The 21487-nt window shown below is 44.4% G+C and overlaps 1 protein-coding gene across 5 annotated transcripts in view; it reads right to left on the bottom strand.

Moving 5' to 3' along the window:
* The window catches only part of ATP6V0A4 (ATPase H+ transporting V0 subunit a4), a 70969-nt gene that overhangs the window by 21173 nt on the left and 28309 nt on the right, over positions 1 to 21487 (bottom strand). For 4 of the 5 annotated variants that reach the window (XM_061414840.1, XM_061414839.1, XM_061414842.1 and 1 more), the window contains 10 exons: positions 18077 to 18202; positions 17085 to 17179; positions 15785 to 15911; positions 13063 to 13145; positions 12085 to 12178; positions 9303 to 9515; positions 8355 to 8505; positions 6686 to 6825; positions 5234 to 5391; positions 1990 to 2083 (listed from right to left, as the gene is read on the bottom strand). In XM_061414840.1, the coding sequence (XP_061270824.1) occupies positions 1990 to 2083; positions 5234 to 5391; positions 6686 to 6825; positions 8355 to 8505; positions 9303 to 9515; positions 12085 to 12178; positions 13063 to 13145; positions 15785 to 15911; positions 17085 to 17179; positions 18077 to 18202 (1281 nt within the window). The remainder of the gene's footprint in view (positions 1 to 1989; positions 2084 to 5233; positions 5392 to 6685; positions 6826 to 8354; positions 8506 to 9302; positions 9516 to 12084; positions 12179 to 13062; positions 13146 to 15784; positions 15912 to 17084; positions 17180 to 18076; positions 18203 to 21487) is intronic. The other variant, XM_061414843.1, reaches the window with a different exon arrangement.

Below are 21487 nucleotides of genomic sequence, written 5' to 3' on the forward strand. Positions count from 1 at the left end.
CAATGCAGGAGACACAAGAGATGTGGGTTCGATCCCTGGTTTGGAAAGATCCCCAGGAGGAAGAAATGGCAACCCACTCCAGTATTCCTGCCTGGAAAAGCCCATGGACAGAGAAGCCTGACAGGCTAGAGGCCATAGGGTCGCAGAGGAGCTGTACATGACTAAGCACGCACGCAGAGACTGGATTACTCAGTTTTGAAAGGCTAAATACGCTATTCTCCCTTTGTCTGTGAGGAGCTAAACTGGGCAGATAGGATTCGCTGATGCATCAGATGGGGGCTGTGAAGGGAACAGACAAGACGGTAGGAGCAATGATATTCAAAGGAAAGAAAGGTCAACCAGACCTTAAAAATCACACCCATCTATACCCCTCCTCTGCCTGCCTGCTACTCGTGAAACTCCTAGGACCAAAGATAAAGCCTTCCAGTCTACAAAAATAACAACTTGTGTTTATTTTTAGCACCTTGCAGCTTACAAACCAGCCTTCATGGACTTAACCTCTTTTGATAAAACTTAAAATCCAAGTGCCGAGTAAAACCCAATCCTGGGTGATGCTCGCTGTTTTTATAAGAGAGGGGAGGCAGGCAGAAAGTGGGACAACTCAAAACTGAAGAGGGGGCGAACCCCAAGAGAGGAGAAACCAGAGAACCAATTTTAGTGCAGTATTATCCCTCAATTAAAAGACACTTGTTATTGGAAGGAAAACTGTGACAAACTTAGCATATTAAAAAGCAGACATCACTTTGCCGGCAAAAGTCTGTATAGTCAAAGCTTTGGTTTTTCCAGGAGTCATGTATGCATGTGAAAACTGGACCATAAAGAAGGATGAATGTCGAAGAATTGATGCTTTTGAACTATGGTGTTGGAGAAGACTCCTGTAAGTCTCTTGGACTTCAAGGAGATCAAACCACTCAATCCTAAAAGAAATCAACCCTGAATATTCATTGGAAGGACTGATGCTAAAGCTGAAGCTCCAATCCTTTGGCCACCTGATGCAAAGAGCCAACTCACTGGAAAAACCCTGATGCTGGGAAAGATTGAGAGCAGAAGGAGAAGAGGGCGGCAGAGGATGAGATGGTTGGATGGCATCACCGACTCAATGGACAGGAGTTTGAGCAAACTCCAGGAGACAGTGAAGGACAGGGAAGCCTGGCATGCTGCAGTGCATGGGGTTGCAAAGAGTCAGACATGACTTAGTGACTGAACAACAGCAACATTTTTCCTCTCAACTGTCAGCAAGTAAAACTGTGGTCTCAGATTCTCTTCCAACAAAAAGAGAATAGAGGAAACATTTATGAACCCTATCTACCAAGTTCAGGTCCAGATGCTTGTGCTCATTTGGAGCACAAGCCTGCCATCTGCTGGTGCTATGTACTAAGGCCATGGTACCAGTGGCTTTGCACGAACAGGCGCGCGTGACTTCTCGAAATCGCTTTGCACCTGAAGTTTGGGCAAAGGAACACCTTTGTCTGGCTCAAATCCAACTGAGGTAGATATAACAAACCAATTAGAGTTAACACATTTTTTTAAACTCTAATTCTATGCAGTAAAATAAAGCAAATATAAAAGCAAATCCATACTTCTCTAGGAAAAAGTTAAGATGTTAATCATTGGAAGAAAATGTCAAAGTTGGGAACCTGGCTAGGATGCTAAATTGCTTATCTAATAAGCATATTTTCCAGGCAAACAAGGGCCTTTTAAAGAAGCAATTGTTAACCACCAAGGGTCTGATTGAGAAGAAAGAGGCAGACGTTTGGGAAACTTCAGGGAAAATGACCCAGTGGCTGGATATAGGGTACATGCAGGACGTGCACTCGAATCTGGAGCAGTGTGTCACAAACACCTCCAAGACCTGCTCTTCTATCTCAACACATGTTTGTGGATTTCATAGGTTCTAGCACTTTCTTCCCCTCACACAGAGGAGGGGAAGAAATCTCCTGAGCAAGACATTTTACATAATAAATATTTAACCTCAGAAGACATTATTACCGGATCAATTCCAAACGGGTATGGATTTCCAGAGTATACTCCCGGAACGGCTGGGTCGAGCTGCAACAGTGGATTCGTTTTCAATACCTGCATACTATTGAGAGCGAAAGGAAAAACAAAAACAAAACCAACGATCAACCAGAGGTAGGAAAGATACTACAGGAACATCAGTCATCCACTTGCAAGCAGCCAATCAAAGCCTAACTGTGGGTGTGACTCACCAACTGGCTCATTCAATTAACAAATAACCATGCTTCCCTGGTGACTCAAGGAGTAAAGACTCTGCCTGCAATGCTAGGAGACCAGGGTTCGATCCTTGGGTTGGGAAGATTCCCTGAAGGAGGAAATGGCAACCCACTCCAGTATTCTTGCCTAGAAAATCCCATGAACACAGAAGCCTGGCCGCTACAATCCATGAGGTCGCAAAGAGACTGAGTGACGTGTACTCACTGAATAACCACTATGTGCTAAGCTACAGAAATTACCCTCTGGCTCCCAAGGAGGTCACAGTCTGAGTTTTGCGAGGGCTATCAGCCTGATGAGGTAAAGAAAAAACTATCCTATATCAAAAAAGAGGCAGGGGGAAGGGGTGACAGGAGCATATGTACATGCACACTCAGCCGTGTCTGACTCTTTGCGACCCTACGGAGTGTAGCCTACAGGCTCCTCTGTCCGTGGGATTTCCCAGGCAAGAATGCTAGAGCGGGTTGCCATTTCCTTCTCCAGGGGATCTTCCTGACACAGGAATTGAACCCACGTCTCCAGTGTCTCCTGCATTGACAGGCAGGTTCTTCCAGCTGAGCAACAGGGGAAGCATAGAAGAAATAAAATCCAGCCTTGGGACCAGCCTGGGAAATCTCCCCTGGGGGCACAAAAGCTGATCCCAGAGGAGTGAACTGGCTTCCACACGTGGCCTCTGACCTCTGGGAACCTCAGCCCCTGAAAGTTATGGTCCACTGACTGTTTTTAAACCTGTGTCCCTTTCTCACTTAGAAGTACAAATGTCAATGAGCGGAAGCTTCTTACTGTCTGTGCAAACGTGACGGAACATTAGGGTTTAATTTTTTTTTTTTTTTTAAGAGCACATGTCTATGGAGGGACCCAAGACTGAGTAGTTGAAAGGATAAAGAACGGGACGTTGGTAACTTAGGCTGCCTAGAAATACATTCCCTCCCTCCTGCAGCTAGTGTGGTGGGGGTATTTGTAGCCCAGTGAGGGGAGTTCAGGAAGGCTGATTATGCTGACCAGGCCCTCAGTGACAGTGGAAGCAGCTGGGCCTGACTGGCCATCTCAGACCCAGACCCCTGTCCAAAAGGCACACCTCAGCGCAAATGCTTGGATTTCACTATCAGAGATGTGTTTGTGTGACAAAACAAAAAGAGGAAATTGGCCTGGTGCCCACAGCCAAGCCATAGTATCTGCTGTTGAACATAGCAATTTCAGGGAACATCAGATAAGGCCACAGGGTGACCGTGGTGGATCAAGACAAAAACAAGACCATTCCACAATCATATCTAATGTCAAAACATGGACATTTCAAGATAAGGACGCTGTCCAAACCACAAAAATGACCTATCCTTCCCCTTATCCTCCCTGAGGCCAAATCCTCGAAGCCCTTCTCATAGCCTCTTACTGAGAGTGGTGCACGGTCCGCAGTGAGGGAGGCTGTGACAGTGTCTCCAGCCCACTGTCAGGGTAAGCAGGCCCAAGACTCAGCTTGCAGCCAGTGGCCACAACCCGCCACTGTGTCCTCTGCCACTCTGATGGATGCCTGTGGCTTCCCTTCACCGCCCTGCTCAAGCAAGTCTGCTTCATACCATCCATGTGTGGGCGTGGGACCCAGCCTGGGGCCTCAGTCTGGCATGGCCTCAAAGGCCTGGAACTGGGGGCAGGGGTCATTTGCCTGCACACAAAAGAACCGTATTCTGACCCACATTTGCAGAGTGACAGCCAACCATCAGACTCAGACCTTTCCCAGGCACACTCCAGGGCAAATGAAAATGTGTGTGCATGGTTTGATAAAGTTTTGCCAATTTAATACATTTCCAAGCCCATCACTACGCTTATGAGTGCAAACCTGAAGAGCAGCACTAAGCAAGCTGTCTTCAAATGGATAACAGTTTTGTTCTTCGAGGCATCTCTTCAGGATACTAATTGCAAAGAAAAAAAAAACAACCCATAGATATGGCCATCTGTAATTGGAATCCTGCAAAATGCTTTCTTCTTCATTTTTATTTATTTATTAACATTCCTGTCCTCTACTACAGGGCACTTGGACCCAGCAGAGGGACTAAAAGGAGATTCACGGAGCCTCAGTGACACACACCCCTGCACTACTATAGCCCTCCTGAGCCCCGCTTCAGTCAGCACCAAGCCCTCACACGCTCGTGGGATGCTCCACGTCAAAAGGAACCCTGTGTTGAATCTTTCCTAAGAAATCCTGGGATGAGATGGATGGTGTTTTCTCTCTCCCCACTTACAATATGCAGTTGGCAAGCAGGTAAGACCCTTGACATGCCTTCAATAGAAAGTCCTACTGTGCTTGAGAGAGAAAACACGGGCGAAGGGCTGTGCACCCGGTCAGGCGTCTGTCTCTCCTTTCTCGAAGTGCTCTCCTGTCACTTCCCCTGGACGCTCCAGGGCAAGACAGAGAAACCTGAGACTGAACTGAAGCATCTGTGGGGAAGACGTGAGGAACATCACCTGAGGCTTTTCAGCCTCAGTATGAAGCCCCTATTCCCTGGTGGCTCAGTGGTAAAGACCTGCCTGTCAGTGCAGGAGATGCAGGTTCAATCCCTGGGTCGGGAAGACTCCCTGGAAAAGGAAATGGCAACCCACTCCAGTATTCTTGCCTGTATTCTTACTCTCTTTCCGATTCCAGGCCAAGCAAGAAAATGCCATCTTCTTCTCCCAAAGTCTTCTTGCTTCCACGACTACTACTCTGATGCCCAGTTTATACCTGATCCACGCTTGTTTTCACAACAGTGCCTGGGAGTGGGATGCACTCCAGGATACCTACTTAATACGGCTGAAGTTTTGAAAAAACTTTCCAGGCATTACAGTGACCAGCACAGTTAACTGAGGAAGTGATACAAGGTCTCACACTCAACAGATAATACTGAATTATTTGTTCAATTGGTGGGCGCACCTCTGAACAGAACCAGGCACAGAAGCCCCCGGCATGAGAACGATCACTGAGTCCACCTGGATGACCAGTGAGTGACCCACCTCTGTCCCAACTTACCTCCACGTGCCATTTCTGAACATGGGTTGGACACTCCAGGAAGAGCCAAAGATGTTCAAAGACTTGGCGAAGCAGTCGTTATAGATCAAGCCCGTGTAGATGGAGAAGATGCCCATGAGGAGGATGAGGTAGCGCCCATGGAAGAAGGTGTTCCAAATCTGGCCCCAGGAAGACAGAGGACAATCGTCAGTGGGCTTTGAACCAGACCCCAGGGACGTGTTTACAGGAGGCCCCCAGCACCACTGGACACCTGCAGCCAAGACACGGGCATCCTACACAGAGGGGCCGTGTCGGTCACCAGGCAGGCGTCAAAGTGATCCAAACAGAAAGGGCACACCCACCCTGATCTTCCTGAGCTTCTAGAGCTGATCCAGAAAAGTCCTGAAATGGCAGTTATTGCAGAAACAAACCACACAGCCTCCCAGCCTTTAATTCAGCCTTGGTTAGAAAATGTAACTGAAGAAAAGTGTCAGCTGTAAAGGACGCACTTGAAAGTGAGTGACTGCTGCCTTACTCCTTCCAGGAGACAAGAACAGAGCTGCCACTTACGCTGCTGAGGTGTACGGCAAGTCAAATCTATACTCGTGACCTTGAGGGGGCTTCTCTGGTGGCTCAGACAGTAAAGAATCTGCTTGCAGTACAGGATACCTCACTTCGATCCCTGAGTCAGGAAGATCCCCTGGAAAAGGGAATGGCAACCCACTCCAGTATTCTTGCCCAGAGAATCCCATGGACAGAGGAGCCTGGCGAGCTATAGTCCATGGGGTCGCAAAGAGTCAGACGTGACTCAACTGAATTGATTAAGTTGAAACAATGCAGGCTTGAGTTGTCTCAATCTTCACAATACTGTGAAGGGACTTCATGGAAAATGTGGAAATTTCAAGTGTGAACTGATGTGAAGACATGATATTCAGGATTCCTCAGTGTTACATAAGGACATGGAGAACGGGCTGATTGTAGAAGGGCTCTGCCATGAAAAAATAGTTGTGATATTTTGAGTGAAAAAAAAAGGAAGCTACAAACTAACATGGACTATTTCATCTCAATTTTAGAAAATTATATACTTGTGTATAAGCACAGAAAAAAGCATTAATTGTAATTTTCTCTAGGTAGTTAGATTATTGTATTTTCCCAATTTTTACAAGAAACATATATTGCTTTTCTAATCAAAGGGGGGAAAAAAATCAATGTTGGGAAAAAAAAGTAAAGGAAAAGATCAATACTTTCTTGAAAAACATACAATAAACAAAGATGGTACTGTACCAAACCATCCAAAGGCTTTACCTTTGGCCAGGAATTTTTATGCTGAATTCTGGTCCCTTTTTTAACTCTCCAACTTTCCCTTACTTTTTAAAACAACACTTTATTTCCATGGTGAAAACAACAGACACATTTTTCATGTTCTATTTATAACCTCCAAGAAAACAGGTGAGACAGTTGATGGGCACCCACCTCATTGGTCGACTTCTGAGCGAGCAAGTGTTTCTCATTAAGGACCATCCAAAGGGCTGCCAGGAACATCACAGTTCCATGACCACAGTCTCCAAACATCACGGCGAACAGGAAGGGGAAAGTGATGATGGTGTAGGGAGCTGTAGAGGTGAGACCACAATGGCCTGAGTCCTCCCAACATTCTTTCAGCCCCACATCAAAGATTTCCCTACCAGGCTCCATGACATAAAAGCTGGTCCCTTGCATCTTTCTGTGTCTGTCTTCTCTCACCATCCCCACCTCTGACACTCAGCCCTCACATACATTAACTCCTCAGTAGGTAAATATTTGGCAACCCACTCCAGTATTCTTGCCTGGGGAATCCCAGGGACGGGGGAGCCTGGTGGGCTGCCGTCTGTGGGGTCGCACAGAGTCGGACACAACTGAAGCGACGTAGCAGCAGCAGATAAATATTACTGCTGCTGCTGCTGCTGCTGCTAAGTCGCTTCAGTCATGTCCGACTCTGTGCGACCCCACAGACGGCAGCCCACCAGGCTCCCCCGTCCCCGGGATTCCCCAGGCAAGAATACTGGAGTGGGTTGCCATTTCCTTCTCCAATGCATAAAAGTGAAAAGTGAAAGTGAAGTCACTCAGTCGTGTTCGACTCTTCGAAACCCCATGGACTGCATCCTACCAGGCTCCTTTGCCCATGGGATTTTCCAGGCAAGAATACTGGAGTGGGTTGCCATTGCCTTCTCCGAGGTAAATATTACTACTCCCCACTTTACAGATGAGCTGCGTTTTGGAGTAGCTAAGTGACCTTCTGAAGCTCCAATACTTTGGCCACCTGATGAGAAGAGTCGACTCATTGGAAAAAACTCTGACGTTGGAAAATATTGAGGGCAGGAGGAGAAGGGGCAACAGAGGATGAGATGGTTGGATAGCATCACCAACTCAACGGACAGGAGTTTGAGCAAACTCCAGGAAATAGTGGAGGACGGGGAAGCCTGGCATGCTGCGGTCCATGGGGTCGCAAAGAGTTGGACGTGATTTAGCAACTGAACACCACCAACAAAAGTGACTTTCCCCAAGATCACAAAGTTTAATGGGATTTAAAACCAGTTTTCTCTCTCTAAGTGCTTTCTATACCCTGTCCACTACCACCTTCTGTTTGTTTTTCAACCATTCACATGCACCACACACCTCCAGCAATTACTCACAGGACCCTGCAATACAGGTCACAAATTAGATTCAAACTCAGGCTGGAGAACAGCAGCACCATGAACTGCTTGGCTAAAGGACATCTGGTCTACCCTCTTACTTTACAAATCAGACTCAGTGATACAATATCACTGAGAATCCAGTCTTCTGACTAAAAGTCCTATCTGTGCCCATTGCCATCTCTCCCACACAACACTATGTGACTGTGAAGATGCCTAAGATGACCCTCATTGAATCAGTAAGAAAATGAAAACTGAATTTGTCTGCCTGAGAACAGGTGAAATCCTGTCAAGGAGTATATCTAGCTAATCACCATTTTAAAAGACAATTAGGGGCATCAGAAAACCAAGTAAGATTTTAGGAATGTCACAATTCAAAGCAATGAATTGCCAAGGCCACCGCTGTGATAAATCTTGTTCAATTTTCATTTACAAGCTGCCTGATTGAGAAACACATCAGATTCCTTTACCTGGGTTCATCTCCCGGTAACTGCCTATGCCATATGCATCTACAATATTCTGGAAGCCAGCTGTGAATTTATTTGTCCTGTTAAACGTGGGAGGAGCTGTTTTAGACTGCACTGCTGTCAAGATGGGGACCATGGAGGAGCCACTTAGTTCCTGCAAAAAGAACATATGAGAAGATGTTAGGAAGAATGCCATTGGCTGGGCGTAAGCACATGGCTCACAGCCCAACTCCTGTCACTTACTCAGTGAACTTGGGACAATTTCTTGATCTGAGACTCATGATTTCATCTGAAGTTAGTACTTATGTAATGTATCTTAAAGGAAGTTGTCAAAGAAAGTAGAGTTCCTCCTGATTCTCTGGCAATCTCCATCCTCAAGCTCCTGCAAATGTTATGCACAGTTCTGAGCCCTCTACTCTTCCTTCTGACTTACTCTCTCAAGAGTTTATTCACTTTCCAAATTTTGTTCCTGTATTCCTAATGGCCTTGACCCTCTCTCAAATTTCCATGGGGCAAATAGGTGATGAGACAGGCCCCCCACTGGGCAGAGAGAGGACTCAAGAGCACGGTGAGAGTTACACAAGGTGCCTGAGTGCTCAGCACAACGGCAGGCATGGGGAGCCATCCACTCCCTGCCTTCTGGCTATTGTTGCAGGTGTCTGGCTATCTGTCTTTCCAGCCCGACAAAGCTAGCAGAGGGACAGCAGCACATCAGCACCCAGTACACTCTTGCTAAGATCAAAGAAATGTCACCTGTGGGTAAGACACTGAGAAGAATAGGCCTTTCTGACATGTGCCCACACACTGGGTAAGGACCAAAGGCGTAAAGATAGAGACAATCCTACCAGGTAAGGGTCACGTGACTTAGGAAGCTAGCAATCTGAACACCTGGCAGAGGGCCCACTCAACTGGACATGACCCTCCCCGCCCCCTGCCCCCTCCCGCACGCACCACGCCTTGCTCCAGTGCCCTCCTGATGCGCACGGTGTCAGCCACTGGGAACCAGATCTCAGCGATGACACATTGCTGGGTGATGTCAATGTTGCACAGGTTCAGGATGTGATAGATGGCCTTCATCTTCTGCACTTTGATGACCCAGGAGTGCCAGTTGGCAGCTGCTTCTTGCAGGAGGCTCTGACGGTGAGACTCTGTCTGTGTTAACACCTGGCCAAAAAAACAGCACCCAGCAAAACAAAGGACACTCAGGGAGATGACAGATAACATGGCAAAAATGCAGGACAGCCAGACCTGGAGGTGTCCTCGGCTCCTGCCCGCTCCTCTGCCTCGCAGTTCTCACCTGGCCTTGAACTCCTGCACTAGAGGTTAAAGCCCTGAGGCCAGGACTGTATATTCCTTTTCTTCTAAACCCCTTATAGTACTATTGTGATAGGTTGAATGGTGTCCCCGCAAAAGACATGCTGAAGTCCTAAGACTGGTAGCTGGGAACATGATCTTGGAAATATGGTCTTTGCAGATGTGATCAAGTTAAAATGAGGTCATGCTGGAGTAGGGTGTGCACTATTCTGGTATGATCAATGTTTTTATAAGAAATCTGGACACTGAGACCCACAGGGAAGATGTGTGTGATGGAGACAGAGACCGGAGTGATGCATCAACGAAGCAAGGACCAGCAAGGATGGCTGACAGCCACCAGCAGCTGGGAAGATGCCTTAATCCACTCGAGCAGCTATGATAAAACATCATAGACCGGTGCTTTGTAACAGAAAGTTTTCCCAGTTCTGGAAGGTAGAAGTCTGAGATTAGCATGGTTGAAGGCCCTTGTCTCGGCTGCAGACTTCAAATTCTAACCCAACATGGCAGAAGGGCAAGCCAGCTCTCTAAGGTTCTTTTTAAAGGGGCATTAATCGCATGCAGGAGAACCCCAATCTCATGAACTAATCACCTCCCAAAGGCCCCATCTCCCAATACCATCATCCAGGGCATTAGGTTTTTGTGGGGTTTTGTTGCCTTTTTTTCTTTTTTGCTGCACTGGGCCTTCGTTGTAGCACACAGGCTTTTTATTGCTGCACTCGGGCTCTCTCTAGTTGTGGCAAGCAGGGGCTACTCTCTTGTTAGGGAGCACAGGCTGTAGGGAGCACGGGCTGTAGGGTGCACGGGCTCAGTAGTTGTGGTGCATGGGCTTGCTTGCTCCCAGCATGTGGTATCTCAGTTCCTGGACCAGGGATTCAACCCATGTCCCCTGCATTGGAAGGCAGATTCTTAACCACTGGACCACCAGGAAAGTCCCAGTCATCAGGTTTTTAACGTTCAAATTTTGGGGTGATATATACATGCGAACTATAGCAAAACAGGCAAGCAAGGATCCTTTCCTAGTGCCTTCAGAGGAAGCCTGGCTCTGCTGGCACCTTGATCTCAGACTTCTCAAGACAGAACTGTGGGAGAATAAATGTGGTTATTTTAAGCCACCCAGTTTGCCGTAATTTGTTACATCAGCCAAAGGAAACATACATCTGTTGAAATGCCTTACATACTAAACCTCTCCAATAAATGACAAGTGAATTAATGAATGAAGGAATGATGGGTGATCTGGCCCACACAGGATTTGTTTAAATGGAACCAGTTTTTGTTCTGATGATACAACCCAGTAACACTTTCAGTAACCATTACACAGGGCTACCCAAGACATCTGAAACCTAAGTGTAAGTCTAGCCTAACTTTCATCCTCCTCATGAGACTTTTGTTTTGTTTTGGCCATTCCATCGGGCATGCAGGATCTTGTTCCCTAACCAGGGATCGAACCCGAGTTCCCTGCAGAGGAAGCACAGAGTCCCAACCCCTGAACCACCAGAGAAGTCCCTCCTCATGCAGTTTTCATAAAACCTGGCAAAGTATTCGGGGGAAAGGACTTCAAGGGTAATTGCTTCAGGGAAAGAGTCTCCCTGACGTGACAAAGAGGGAAGAGAGAGGATTAGAAAATCAAACACTGCTTTTTCTGGGAAGATGAACACACACACATCGAATTTCTAAAGATACTCATCAAGTATCTAGATTTGTGCTGATCAGACAGCAGCCACATTAAATACAAATAAAAATCCACTCCCCCAGCCACATTTCAAATGCTCAGGGGTGACACGTGGCTCACGGCTATGACACTGGACTCACATGCTATATAACATTTCCGCCACCACCTACTGGACAGAGCTGATCTGGAATATACCATTTGATATAGGCCAGCAGCTTTCAGGGATCACTCACAAAGCTTATTACTATTATTGAAGAAAAGTCCTATGTTTTGAGAGCCATCCTAGGTGACAACAGATTCAGTATGAGGATATGAACTGGGGGCGTGTTCATATGTGAAACTTGACTCGCTGCCTTGACAGAATTAATTGCTTGGCTCACACAACCGGGCAATTCCGTGCAGAAAAAAAATCAGCAAGACTGGCTGTTCGCCTTCATTGGCTAGTGAGTTATATCATACAGGCGGCCTAGGCCAGTCTGGCAATAAAAGGTTCCTTCTATCAGCCTGGGGTGGGGAACTGAAGGCTGACCAGGGCCGTGGTTAACTCTAAGCCCCGGCAAAGCATCCCTGACAAGCAGAATCATCACGAGCTTAGTGAATGCCATCCATCTACTAATTAAGAAGCCTTCTGCAGCAACAGCGAGTCGAGCATAGCAGACATTCCAGCCAACCTTGGAGCAAGCGCCCTGGGAGACAGGACTCATAGGAAATGGCAGGTGTTTATGTCACACGCCTGAATGCCTCACTCACGGTGAGTAAATCTTCCAGCCTCATGTTGACGCCCTGCAGCATCTCTCTGCGCTCCAACGCCAGCTCTGGGCAGGGGTATACAGTGGCTCGATACCTGTGTTTCAAACATTCCATAGGACACACGTGGGTGATTGCCAAGAAGCATAGGCACATCCTTTTCTACTAACCCATCCCTTGTCCACTTTGGTTAGATGACCACTTTCCCCCACAGTAACCATCTAGCGAGCAGCCAGACACTGGATCTCGGCCTACGGTTCCCAACACATGGCTCACACCATCTGAATTAAACCTGTGGTTCTATTATATGAATGGGCTCCATTCAAACCACAAAACCCACCAGCTGGTGTATAAAAACGACTGCAAGCTTGACTAGTCTTGTCTTCTCCCCAGAACTTACTGTTTTGGTGTCTTTTCTCTACTGAATTTCTGCTTCTAAGGGGCTACACATAAGATGATTCAGTAACCTCAGAAACGACTAAGCATGCAGTTTGCTTGTTGTTTAGCAGCTGATAAAGGGGTGAGAAGGAATCAACTGAAACGTCTTTTTCGACCTTTTAAATTTTACACATCAAGATCTCTCTGTTTCTATCCCCAGTTACTAAAAAGCAGTTGCCTTTTTAGCACTATTATCAAACGTGGGAAAGTTATTCAAAAACCTTAAGCAACCTCAAAGAAGCCCTACTCGAGCCTTGCTGTTGTTCAATTGCTAAGTTATGTCCAACTCTCTGTGACCCCCTGGACTACAGCCTGCCAGGCTTCTCTGTCCATGGGAATTCCCAGACAAGAATACCAGAGAGGGTTGCCATTCCCTTCTCCAGGGGATCTTCCCCATCCAGGAATTGAACCCATGTCTCCTGCACTGGCAGGAGAATTCATTACCACTGAGCAACCAGGAAAGTTTATTTGGATTTATTGCATAGACCCTGAACTAATCCTGATCCAAATAGCTGATGAAAAGAACCTTTAATAGTCGCTTACCCATCACAGACCTTCTTGATTTTCTCCCTGAGCTGTTCTCCTTGATAAAATATGATGAATATATTCTTTTTAATTTCTTCTCTCTGGAAAATCAGAACAGTAAAATGCATGTGTTTAGAATTTATTTTTTCTAAATTTAAAATTGGAAAACTTCAACTTCTCCCAGTTGATTCAAGTTTGTAATATTATGATTGAGGGCAAGGCCATGGAGGCAGGCTGGGTGGAGCCCTCAGGCAGGCTGATGCAGCCTCAGAGGGACAACATCGCTGTCTGCTACACGAGAGGGATCACAGCCGAACCTTGTATTCAGCTCTGAGCCCTGTGTATAAGAGATGTGTTAATAAACAACAAAACACACAGAAGAGAAGGAACCAGGATATGCAAGCCTTAAAGTAAAAGTAGCTGACCTAGCTCACCAAAGGTAACTCATAAACAACATTTATACTTTAGGGACGAATGGTATTTGACATTTAACAAAGACAGAGCCAGCAGTCATGCAGGGATATGAGAGCTGGACCAGAAAGAAGGCTGAGCACCAAAGAATTGATGCTTTTGAACTGTGGTGTTGGAGAAGACTCTTAAGGGTCCCTTGGACAACAAGACCAAATCAGTCAATCCTAAGGGAAATCAACCCTGAATATTCATTGGAAGGACTGATGCTGAAGCTCCAATACTTTGGCCACCTGATGTGAAGAGCCGACTCATTGGAAAAGACCCTGATGCTGGGAAAGATTGAAAGCAAAAGGAGGAGGCAGCAGAGGATGATGGTTGGATGGCATCACTGACTCAAGAGACCTGAGTTTGAGCAAACTCCGGGAGACAGTGAAGGACAGGGAGGCCTGCTGTGTGGCAGCTCATGGGGTCTCAAAGAGTCGGAGATGACTAAGCAACCGAACAATAACAACGAAGAGCCGGGTCTAATGTTTGACTTACATAGTCACTGTATGCCCAAAGGAACACTAATTAAATAAATTTTTAAAGTCCAAGTCTAACATTTTATAAGAAAAGGAAAATAGGTATTTCACAAGCATATATGGAAATGTTCAACCTTAACTGTAAGCAAAGAAATGCACTTTTTTACTCTTATTTAGTTTGGGGTGGGGAGTGAAGGTAAAATTATGAAACCCGTTGCTGGGAAAGTGATAACAAATCCTACACACTCATTACACATGACTTACGTCTCAGGTATCTTTGGAATCAGGTATGACTCCACTGAAAAGCTTCTTGTCAGGACATATCAAGGGTCATGAAAATGCCCACACCCTTTAAGCCAGCAATCCTATTTCCTTGAATTCATATCATGGAACTAGTTCAGAAGTAAACAAAAATTCACATGCATGATGATGCTTATCATAGTGTCTATATTCTGGAGAAAAATTGGAAATTAAGTGTCTAAAATCAGATAATGAATGTCACATCAACTCAGTGGAGACATTAGATATCAACTGAAAATATCAAAATGAATTGTCTCTTTGGTAGCTGCTCATGGGAGCAGGAAAGGGATATTTTAGGATTCGGGGAGCTGCCTGCTTTACATTATTTCCAAAGGTTCCCTCACCCATGGAGCACCACTCCCACCCACGGTCCTTTGCTGAATCTCTTAAGATCTTCTTGTCTCTGGATTCACCAGACCCAGGAATCTATTCTGACCACACACCATCTGCTCAGTGACCTTCAAAGTCATCAGGCTAAAGTCATCTTACTTTATAAATACTCTCTTTACCACCAGGACTACAGAATGTCAAAATACGATATGAAAAGTAATGATTCAATGTCACATTTTAAAATATTAATATTTATAGGACACACTGTAATACAGGAGGGCATTTATATTATATAAAATCAACAGAAGGCAAAAAAAAAAGATTTCCATGTTTTAACTACAACCATATTAAATCATACCTGCCTATAGCTATGGATTACAGAAAAAGAGCACAAGAAAAAAATAAAAATAAAGACATGAAAATGCTGAATTTTTGTATTTTTTAAAAACAAACTTTTTTCTTATTTTCTATGAAGTTGTTTTCCATGAAATAAAGCTTAAAATTGCATTTTTAGCCTTTATTTTTTACACTAGATTATGATTTTTTTTTAGAAATAAAGCAAGCTTCTTGGAATTAAAAAGTGGATTTAAATACTAACCAGAAGGGTGGAAGAAGCAAATCCTACAAAACTAGTAGCAGTAACATGTGGCACTCAGTGAAGGAGACCCTCAAAATCTTCATTCCAAACGTACGGTCTGCTGACGACCAGGAACCAACTGCAAGCTGGTTAACAATGCGGGCTCCTGGGCACCACCACAGACGCAATGAATCAGAATCCACACTGGACAACATCTTCTGCTCAAGAGCACCCTGGAGCTTGGAGCACACTGACCTACATTAGTTATCAGGGCTTTGTGATGAAGACACAGCTGCCGACCTATGCGGCACCAGTACAGCAAAGTTTCCAGGAACTTGTCCAGTTAAGTCATTTGGAGGAATGACCACTTATGAGGTGCTAACAAGACTCAGTCCTGGAACTGACCTTTCATAGGTATTTTTGAAAAAGGAGGGATGGGGAAGAAAAAAGAAAAGAAAGGAGAAAAAAAGGAAGTAGATATTAACTTCATAGAGCTAAAGACTCAGGATTTGAGAGAACAAAAGCCCCCTGGCAGGGCAAACCCCTCTGGTGGGGCTACAGGAAACTTATGAGAATGTTTTCCGCAGCCTGAGATACCCACTGTAACGGGATCTTCCAGAACTGTGTCCATCTCACTGAACTTTACGTAGATGTTTCCTCGGCAAATTCGCCACAGCAGCCTCTCAAAGGAAGCCATCCTCTCCCGGTTGACCACACCGGCTGTGAACCTGGGCAGTCAGAAGAGGAGATATTACTGAGGCACAGGGAGTGGGTACAGGCAGAAGACCCCATGGGATGTGAAGATAAGCAGACAGAAGGTAGAAGCCCACTGCCCTCTAAGCAGGAAGGAAGGACATGGCCCTGCTTAGCACTCTGGATCCCAGTCCCAATGAACCCCAACTCCCCTCTGACCTCCTGTTTCCTTTGACATGTCCACGTGTCCTTAATCATCCCAATACTATATGTTCACTTATTTGCAATTAACAATATGACAGACCATTCATTATATCATTGCAGCTAAAAGAAGCAAGTATTCAATCTGCTCAACAATGGTCTCTATGCATTTATACAAATAATGTACTAAGACTGAAATGTATGTATTGCTGTCTATACATCTCTACTTATACAATCATCTAGGTATCTAGATAAGTTTCTAACTCAAACTTTTCACATTAACTTAAAATGGTTACTTTCATTGGCCCATTATTGTAAATATATGTTACCCAGTATTACCTTCTGATTAAATATTTTCAATACATAGTTTCCTTTCCTTTCCAAATTCAATGTCTAGTGCCTCAAATAGCAGTATCTGCTGAATAAAGAACTAGAATTCCAAAACTCACTCTCAATTTTACTTCAACAGTAAATGAAATCCCACCATTTTGAATCATCACACATTTTGGTGGGTATTATCATACTCTGTTACTTCTACTTGTGGAAGACGTGACTGCCCAACTACCACATTGCTAATTACACTTCAAACTTCACACTCCAAATCTATTATCAAAACAGTATTTTAGAGACAAGGCAAAAAAAAAAAAAAAAAAAAACATGTATCCCATAGCCCTCCAGGGACAGTCGAGAAACCCTACCTAAACAATTTTCACTATATCCTTCCCACGTGGAGACAATACAAATGTGGCACTCTTCAGACTCAAGAATGTCAGTCTCACCATTAAAAAGATAACACTACCTACACCTCCACCAACCAGATAAGGTTAAACTTGGGTTTTTTACTGGATGGAGGCCTATAATCGTGTGAAACTGTCCTCTTGTCAGTCATGATTTGTCCATTCATTCATTCACTCAAACAGTCAGAGAAATCTACCACATGCCAGGCACTGAGCATGCAGACCAGGGACCCAACTACATATAACCTTCAGAGCAGGAATTTCACTGACCCCAGCTTTCCACTGATGTACGCAGGCGTAGGTCTCAACTCCAGGAGACCGGAAGTGTCTTCTACAAAGAAATCATCTGCTAAGTTGGCTTCTGTCTGAAAGTCAAAGAATCACTATTTTCATTTAAATGTACTTAGACTATCTTAAAAGCACCCACATTGCATGACTTCATCTGCTTTTACATAATTACTCAATTTTCTACAAATAGAATTCAGAAGACCTGATGCTTAAACCTAATTTAGTTTTCTGTTTCAAATAAAGATGTAACTGTGTATTTTTTTTTTTTTTAACTGTGTATTTAAAACAAGGTCTCTTCGTACCCAAATCCCAAATCTGCTCAAACTAATTGTTGTGCTTTTTTCTGACTTCCATTTCTCTCTGGGCCATTTGGGCCACGTACTTTATTAGTGAGCTCCTTAAGGCTGAGCACCGAAGAATCGATGCTTTTGAACTGTGGTGTTGGAGAAGACTCTTGAGAGTCCCTTGGACTGCAAGGAGATCCAACCAGTCCATTCTGAAGGAGATCAGCCCTGGGATTTCTTTGGAGGGAATGATGCTAAAGCTGAAACTCCAGTACTTTGGCCACCTCATGCGAAGAGTTGACTCATTGGAAAAGACTCTGATGCTGGGAGGGATAGGGGGCAAGAGGAGAAGGGGACGACAGAGGATGAGATGGCTGGATGGCATCACTGACTCGATGGACATGAGTCTGGGTGAACTCCGGGTGTTGGTGATGGACAGGGAGGCCTGGAATGGTGCGATTCATAGGGTCACAAAGAGTCAGACACGACTGAGCGATTGATTTGATCTGATAATATTTTTGTATTCATTTCAACCAACGCCACATGCCACCCTAACCCTCACCACCCACAGCCCAGCCAGACAACAGAAACATCACAATTTACTCATATTCCAAACCAACCAGTTGTCAAAATAGAAATTTGAGGTTCTAGAGAAAAGGGCCCTTGAATACACAGTCCCCAAATTACAACCTCAAAGAAGTCCTGGGTTTTCTTCAGGAGATGTTTGAATTCCGTCAGTTCTAGGAAGTTTTTCTTCAAAGCCTGATAGTTCTGATTGGCTTCCTGAAGCTCTCCTTCCAGTTTTTCTAGAGCAGTCTTTGCAGGAGGGAAAAAGAAAGTAAGCCAGGCAGAAAGCACTATGACATTTACTGTACATTAACCACAACAAATAATATCAAGTATGCAGAGCATCACAACGTAGCTTGAAGTTGAGAGGCCTGTTCAGTCAAACTCAACAAGACTGTAGAGCTGAAAGTACAGACATCACTTTGCTGACAAAGACCTGTATAGTCAAAGCTATGGCTTTTTCAATAGTCATGTATGGATGTGAGAGATGGACCATAAAGAAGGCTGAGCACCGAAGAATTGATGCTTTCAAATTGCGGTGCTGGAGAAGGCTTTTGAGAGTTCCTTGGACTGCAAGGAGATCAAACCAGTCAATCCTAAAGAAAATCAACCCTGAATATTCATTGGAAGGACTGAGGCTGAACCTGAAGCTCAGTACTTCAGCCACCTGATGCGAAGAGCCGACTCATTGGAAAAGACTCTGATACTGGGAAAGATAGAAGGCAGGAGGAGAAGGGGACAACAGAGGATGAAATGGTTGGATGGCATCACCAATTCAATGGATGTTGAGTTTGAGCAAACTCTGGGAAATGGTGAAGGACAGGGAAGCCTGGCATGCTGCAGTCCATGGGGTTGCAAATAGTCAGACATAACTCAGTAACTGAACAACAAGTCCAGCCATGGTCATACACTCTCAGGAGTTCCCTTATCAAATGGGGAGGACCAGAAAACACTCTGGGGATGGAAAATGAGCTACATGAGAAGTCAAGGGATTCCAGCAAGTCACATATCAGCAAGGGGATTTTTGCTTTTGTTAAACAGGTAACAAGTATATTTGTTTTCAAATTAACACTGGTTATTTTAGTACTCAGACATTCAGTCATGTCCAACTCTTTGCCACCCTATGGACTGTAGCTCACTAGGCTCCTCTGTCCATGGGATTCTCCAAGCAAGAACACTGGAATGGGTTGCCATTTCCTCTTCCAGGGGATCTTCCCAACCCAGAGACTGAACCTGCATCTCTTATGTAAACTTGGAAACAAAAATACTTGTTACCTGTTTAACAAAAGCAAATGTCCCTATGCTTGTCAAAGTTTAATGTAATATCAAAGAATATCCACAATTATTTTAAAAGACTATTAAAACACTCCTCCCTTTCCCAACTACCTATTTTTCAAGACTAAATTCTCTTCATATACTTCAATGAGAACATATCACAACAGATTCAAAGCACACGAAGTCCATCTTCTATTAAGTCAAACATATAAATTTGCTAACAACATCACTCTTCACTAAAGTTTTTTCTTTGAAAATACAATTATTTTTAATTAAAAATGTTAACATGTAATGAGATATTATTTTTAATGAATTAATAAATATTTTACTTTTTTCAGTTTTAGTTCCTAATACAGTTGTTGTTGTTCGGTTGCTCAGTTTTGTCCAACTGTTTGCAACCCCGTGGAGTGCAGCACACCAGGCTTCCCTATCCTTCACTATTTCCCAGAGTTCACTCAAACTCATGTCCATTGAATCATCCCCTTCTGCCTTCAATCTTTCCTAGCATCAGGGTCTTTTCCAATGAGTCAGCTTTTCGCATCAGGTGGTCAAAGTATTGGAGCTTCAGCACCAGTCCTTCCAGTGAATATTCAGGGTGGATTTCCCTTAGGATTGACTAGTTTGATCTCCTTGCAATCCAAGGGACTCTCAAGAGTCTTCTCCAGCAGTAAGTATCAATAAACATGAGGTGAAGTGAAGTCGCTGAGTCATGTCCGACTCTTTGCGACCCTGTGGACTGTAGCCTACCAGGCTCCTCCGTCCATGGGATTCTCCAGGCAAGAGTACTGGAGTGGGTTGCCATTTCCTTCTCCAATAAACATAACCCTCCTAAATAAAGCTCTTCGGGATCCTCAACAAGGTGTTAAGAGTAGTATACAATCAAGGAACCAGCCCAAGGAGCCTGTAGGACTTGAGAGGTAGGACAGGGCCAAGGAGAGCAGATTCTGCTGGCCAGGATGGACCTGACTCAGGCAAGAAGGACATCATCAACACTCTCAAGCAGGGAAGTGACATAGTAGAGCGATACAGTCCAAGGGGTCACAGAGTCGGACACAACTGAGCGACTGAGCATGCACACAATAACCTAGAAGGGAAAAGAATCTGGAAAAGATTCTATAAAAAGATTATGATGAGAACATGAGCCATTAAGCTAGCTCACAGTTCACAAGAACAGGTGTAGGTGTTTAGGAAGGTGAGGGGGATGGAGGCAGGAGTGGAGCTGGTAACTAACAAGGCTGGTGCTAGAACACCAGGGGTAAGACTGAAACTGGAGATGATCTTATGGAAATCCTATTTGTATGGATTAAAACCTTCTCCTCAAATATCCAGATTTTAATATGACCAGATCCAAAATTTATTCAAGCAGAGTTGCCAGTCTTGTCAGTCTCATGACTCCGTTAGAGAATCTAGATTTATGCTACTGGTGGCTCCAACAATTTCAAGAATTTTAAATTATCTTAAAAGAAAACAAAAAAATCACATGAGAAAACCCAGCCAGAGATAAGGCTCAATAAATGAAGTGCTTCCATACCTGTTCACCTCTCTTAGTGAGCTCTTTCTCTTTTGAGGATAAAAAGTCCTTTTTTTTTTTTTTTTTTTTAACGAAGATCAATAGGGCCTTCCAGGATTTGGATCTGCCCACTTTTTGACAACATGTGAAATGCCTGGCTGGATAAATCACAAGCTGAAATCAAGATTGCCCAGATTGTGGAAAACTGAAGTGGAGGCTTCTAATAGTCCCACTGACCAGTCCCAGTGCAATGAGTTTGTCTGAAAATGCTGGAAAGTCTGGTGCTTGGAGAGGGTGCCACTGTCTCTTGTACATAAGGTCATGATGTGTCTATGTCAAAAGTTCTTATATATTTCTTTTATAAGCTGAAAGAAGGTCTATTTTTATGTTTTTAGGTCTATGAATGGAACGTTGTAAATGCCTGTCAAACAATAAAAAAACATTGAAAAGTGAAAAAAAAAAAAAAAAGATTGCCCAGAGAAATATCAAGAACCTCAGATATGCAGATAATACCACACTAATGGCAGAATGTGAAGAGAAACTAAGGAGCCTCCTGATGAAAGTGAAGAGGAAGAGAGTGAAAAACCTGGCATAAAATTCAGCATTCAAAAAATTAAGATCATGGCATCTGGTCCCATCAGGCAAGGTCCCTTCAAGGCAAACAGAGCGGGGAAAAGTGGAAGCGGTAAATGATTTTCTTTTCTTGGGCTCCAAAATCTGTGTGGATGGTAACTACAGCCAAGAAATTA

This window comes from Bos javanicus, chromosome 4 (genome assembly GCF_032452875.1).
Source record: "Bos javanicus breed banteng chromosome 4, ARS-OSU_banteng_1.0, whole genome shotgun sequence".
NCBI classification, from domain to species: domain Eukaryota; kingdom Metazoa; phylum Chordata; class Mammalia; order Artiodactyla; family Bovidae; genus Bos; species Bos javanicus.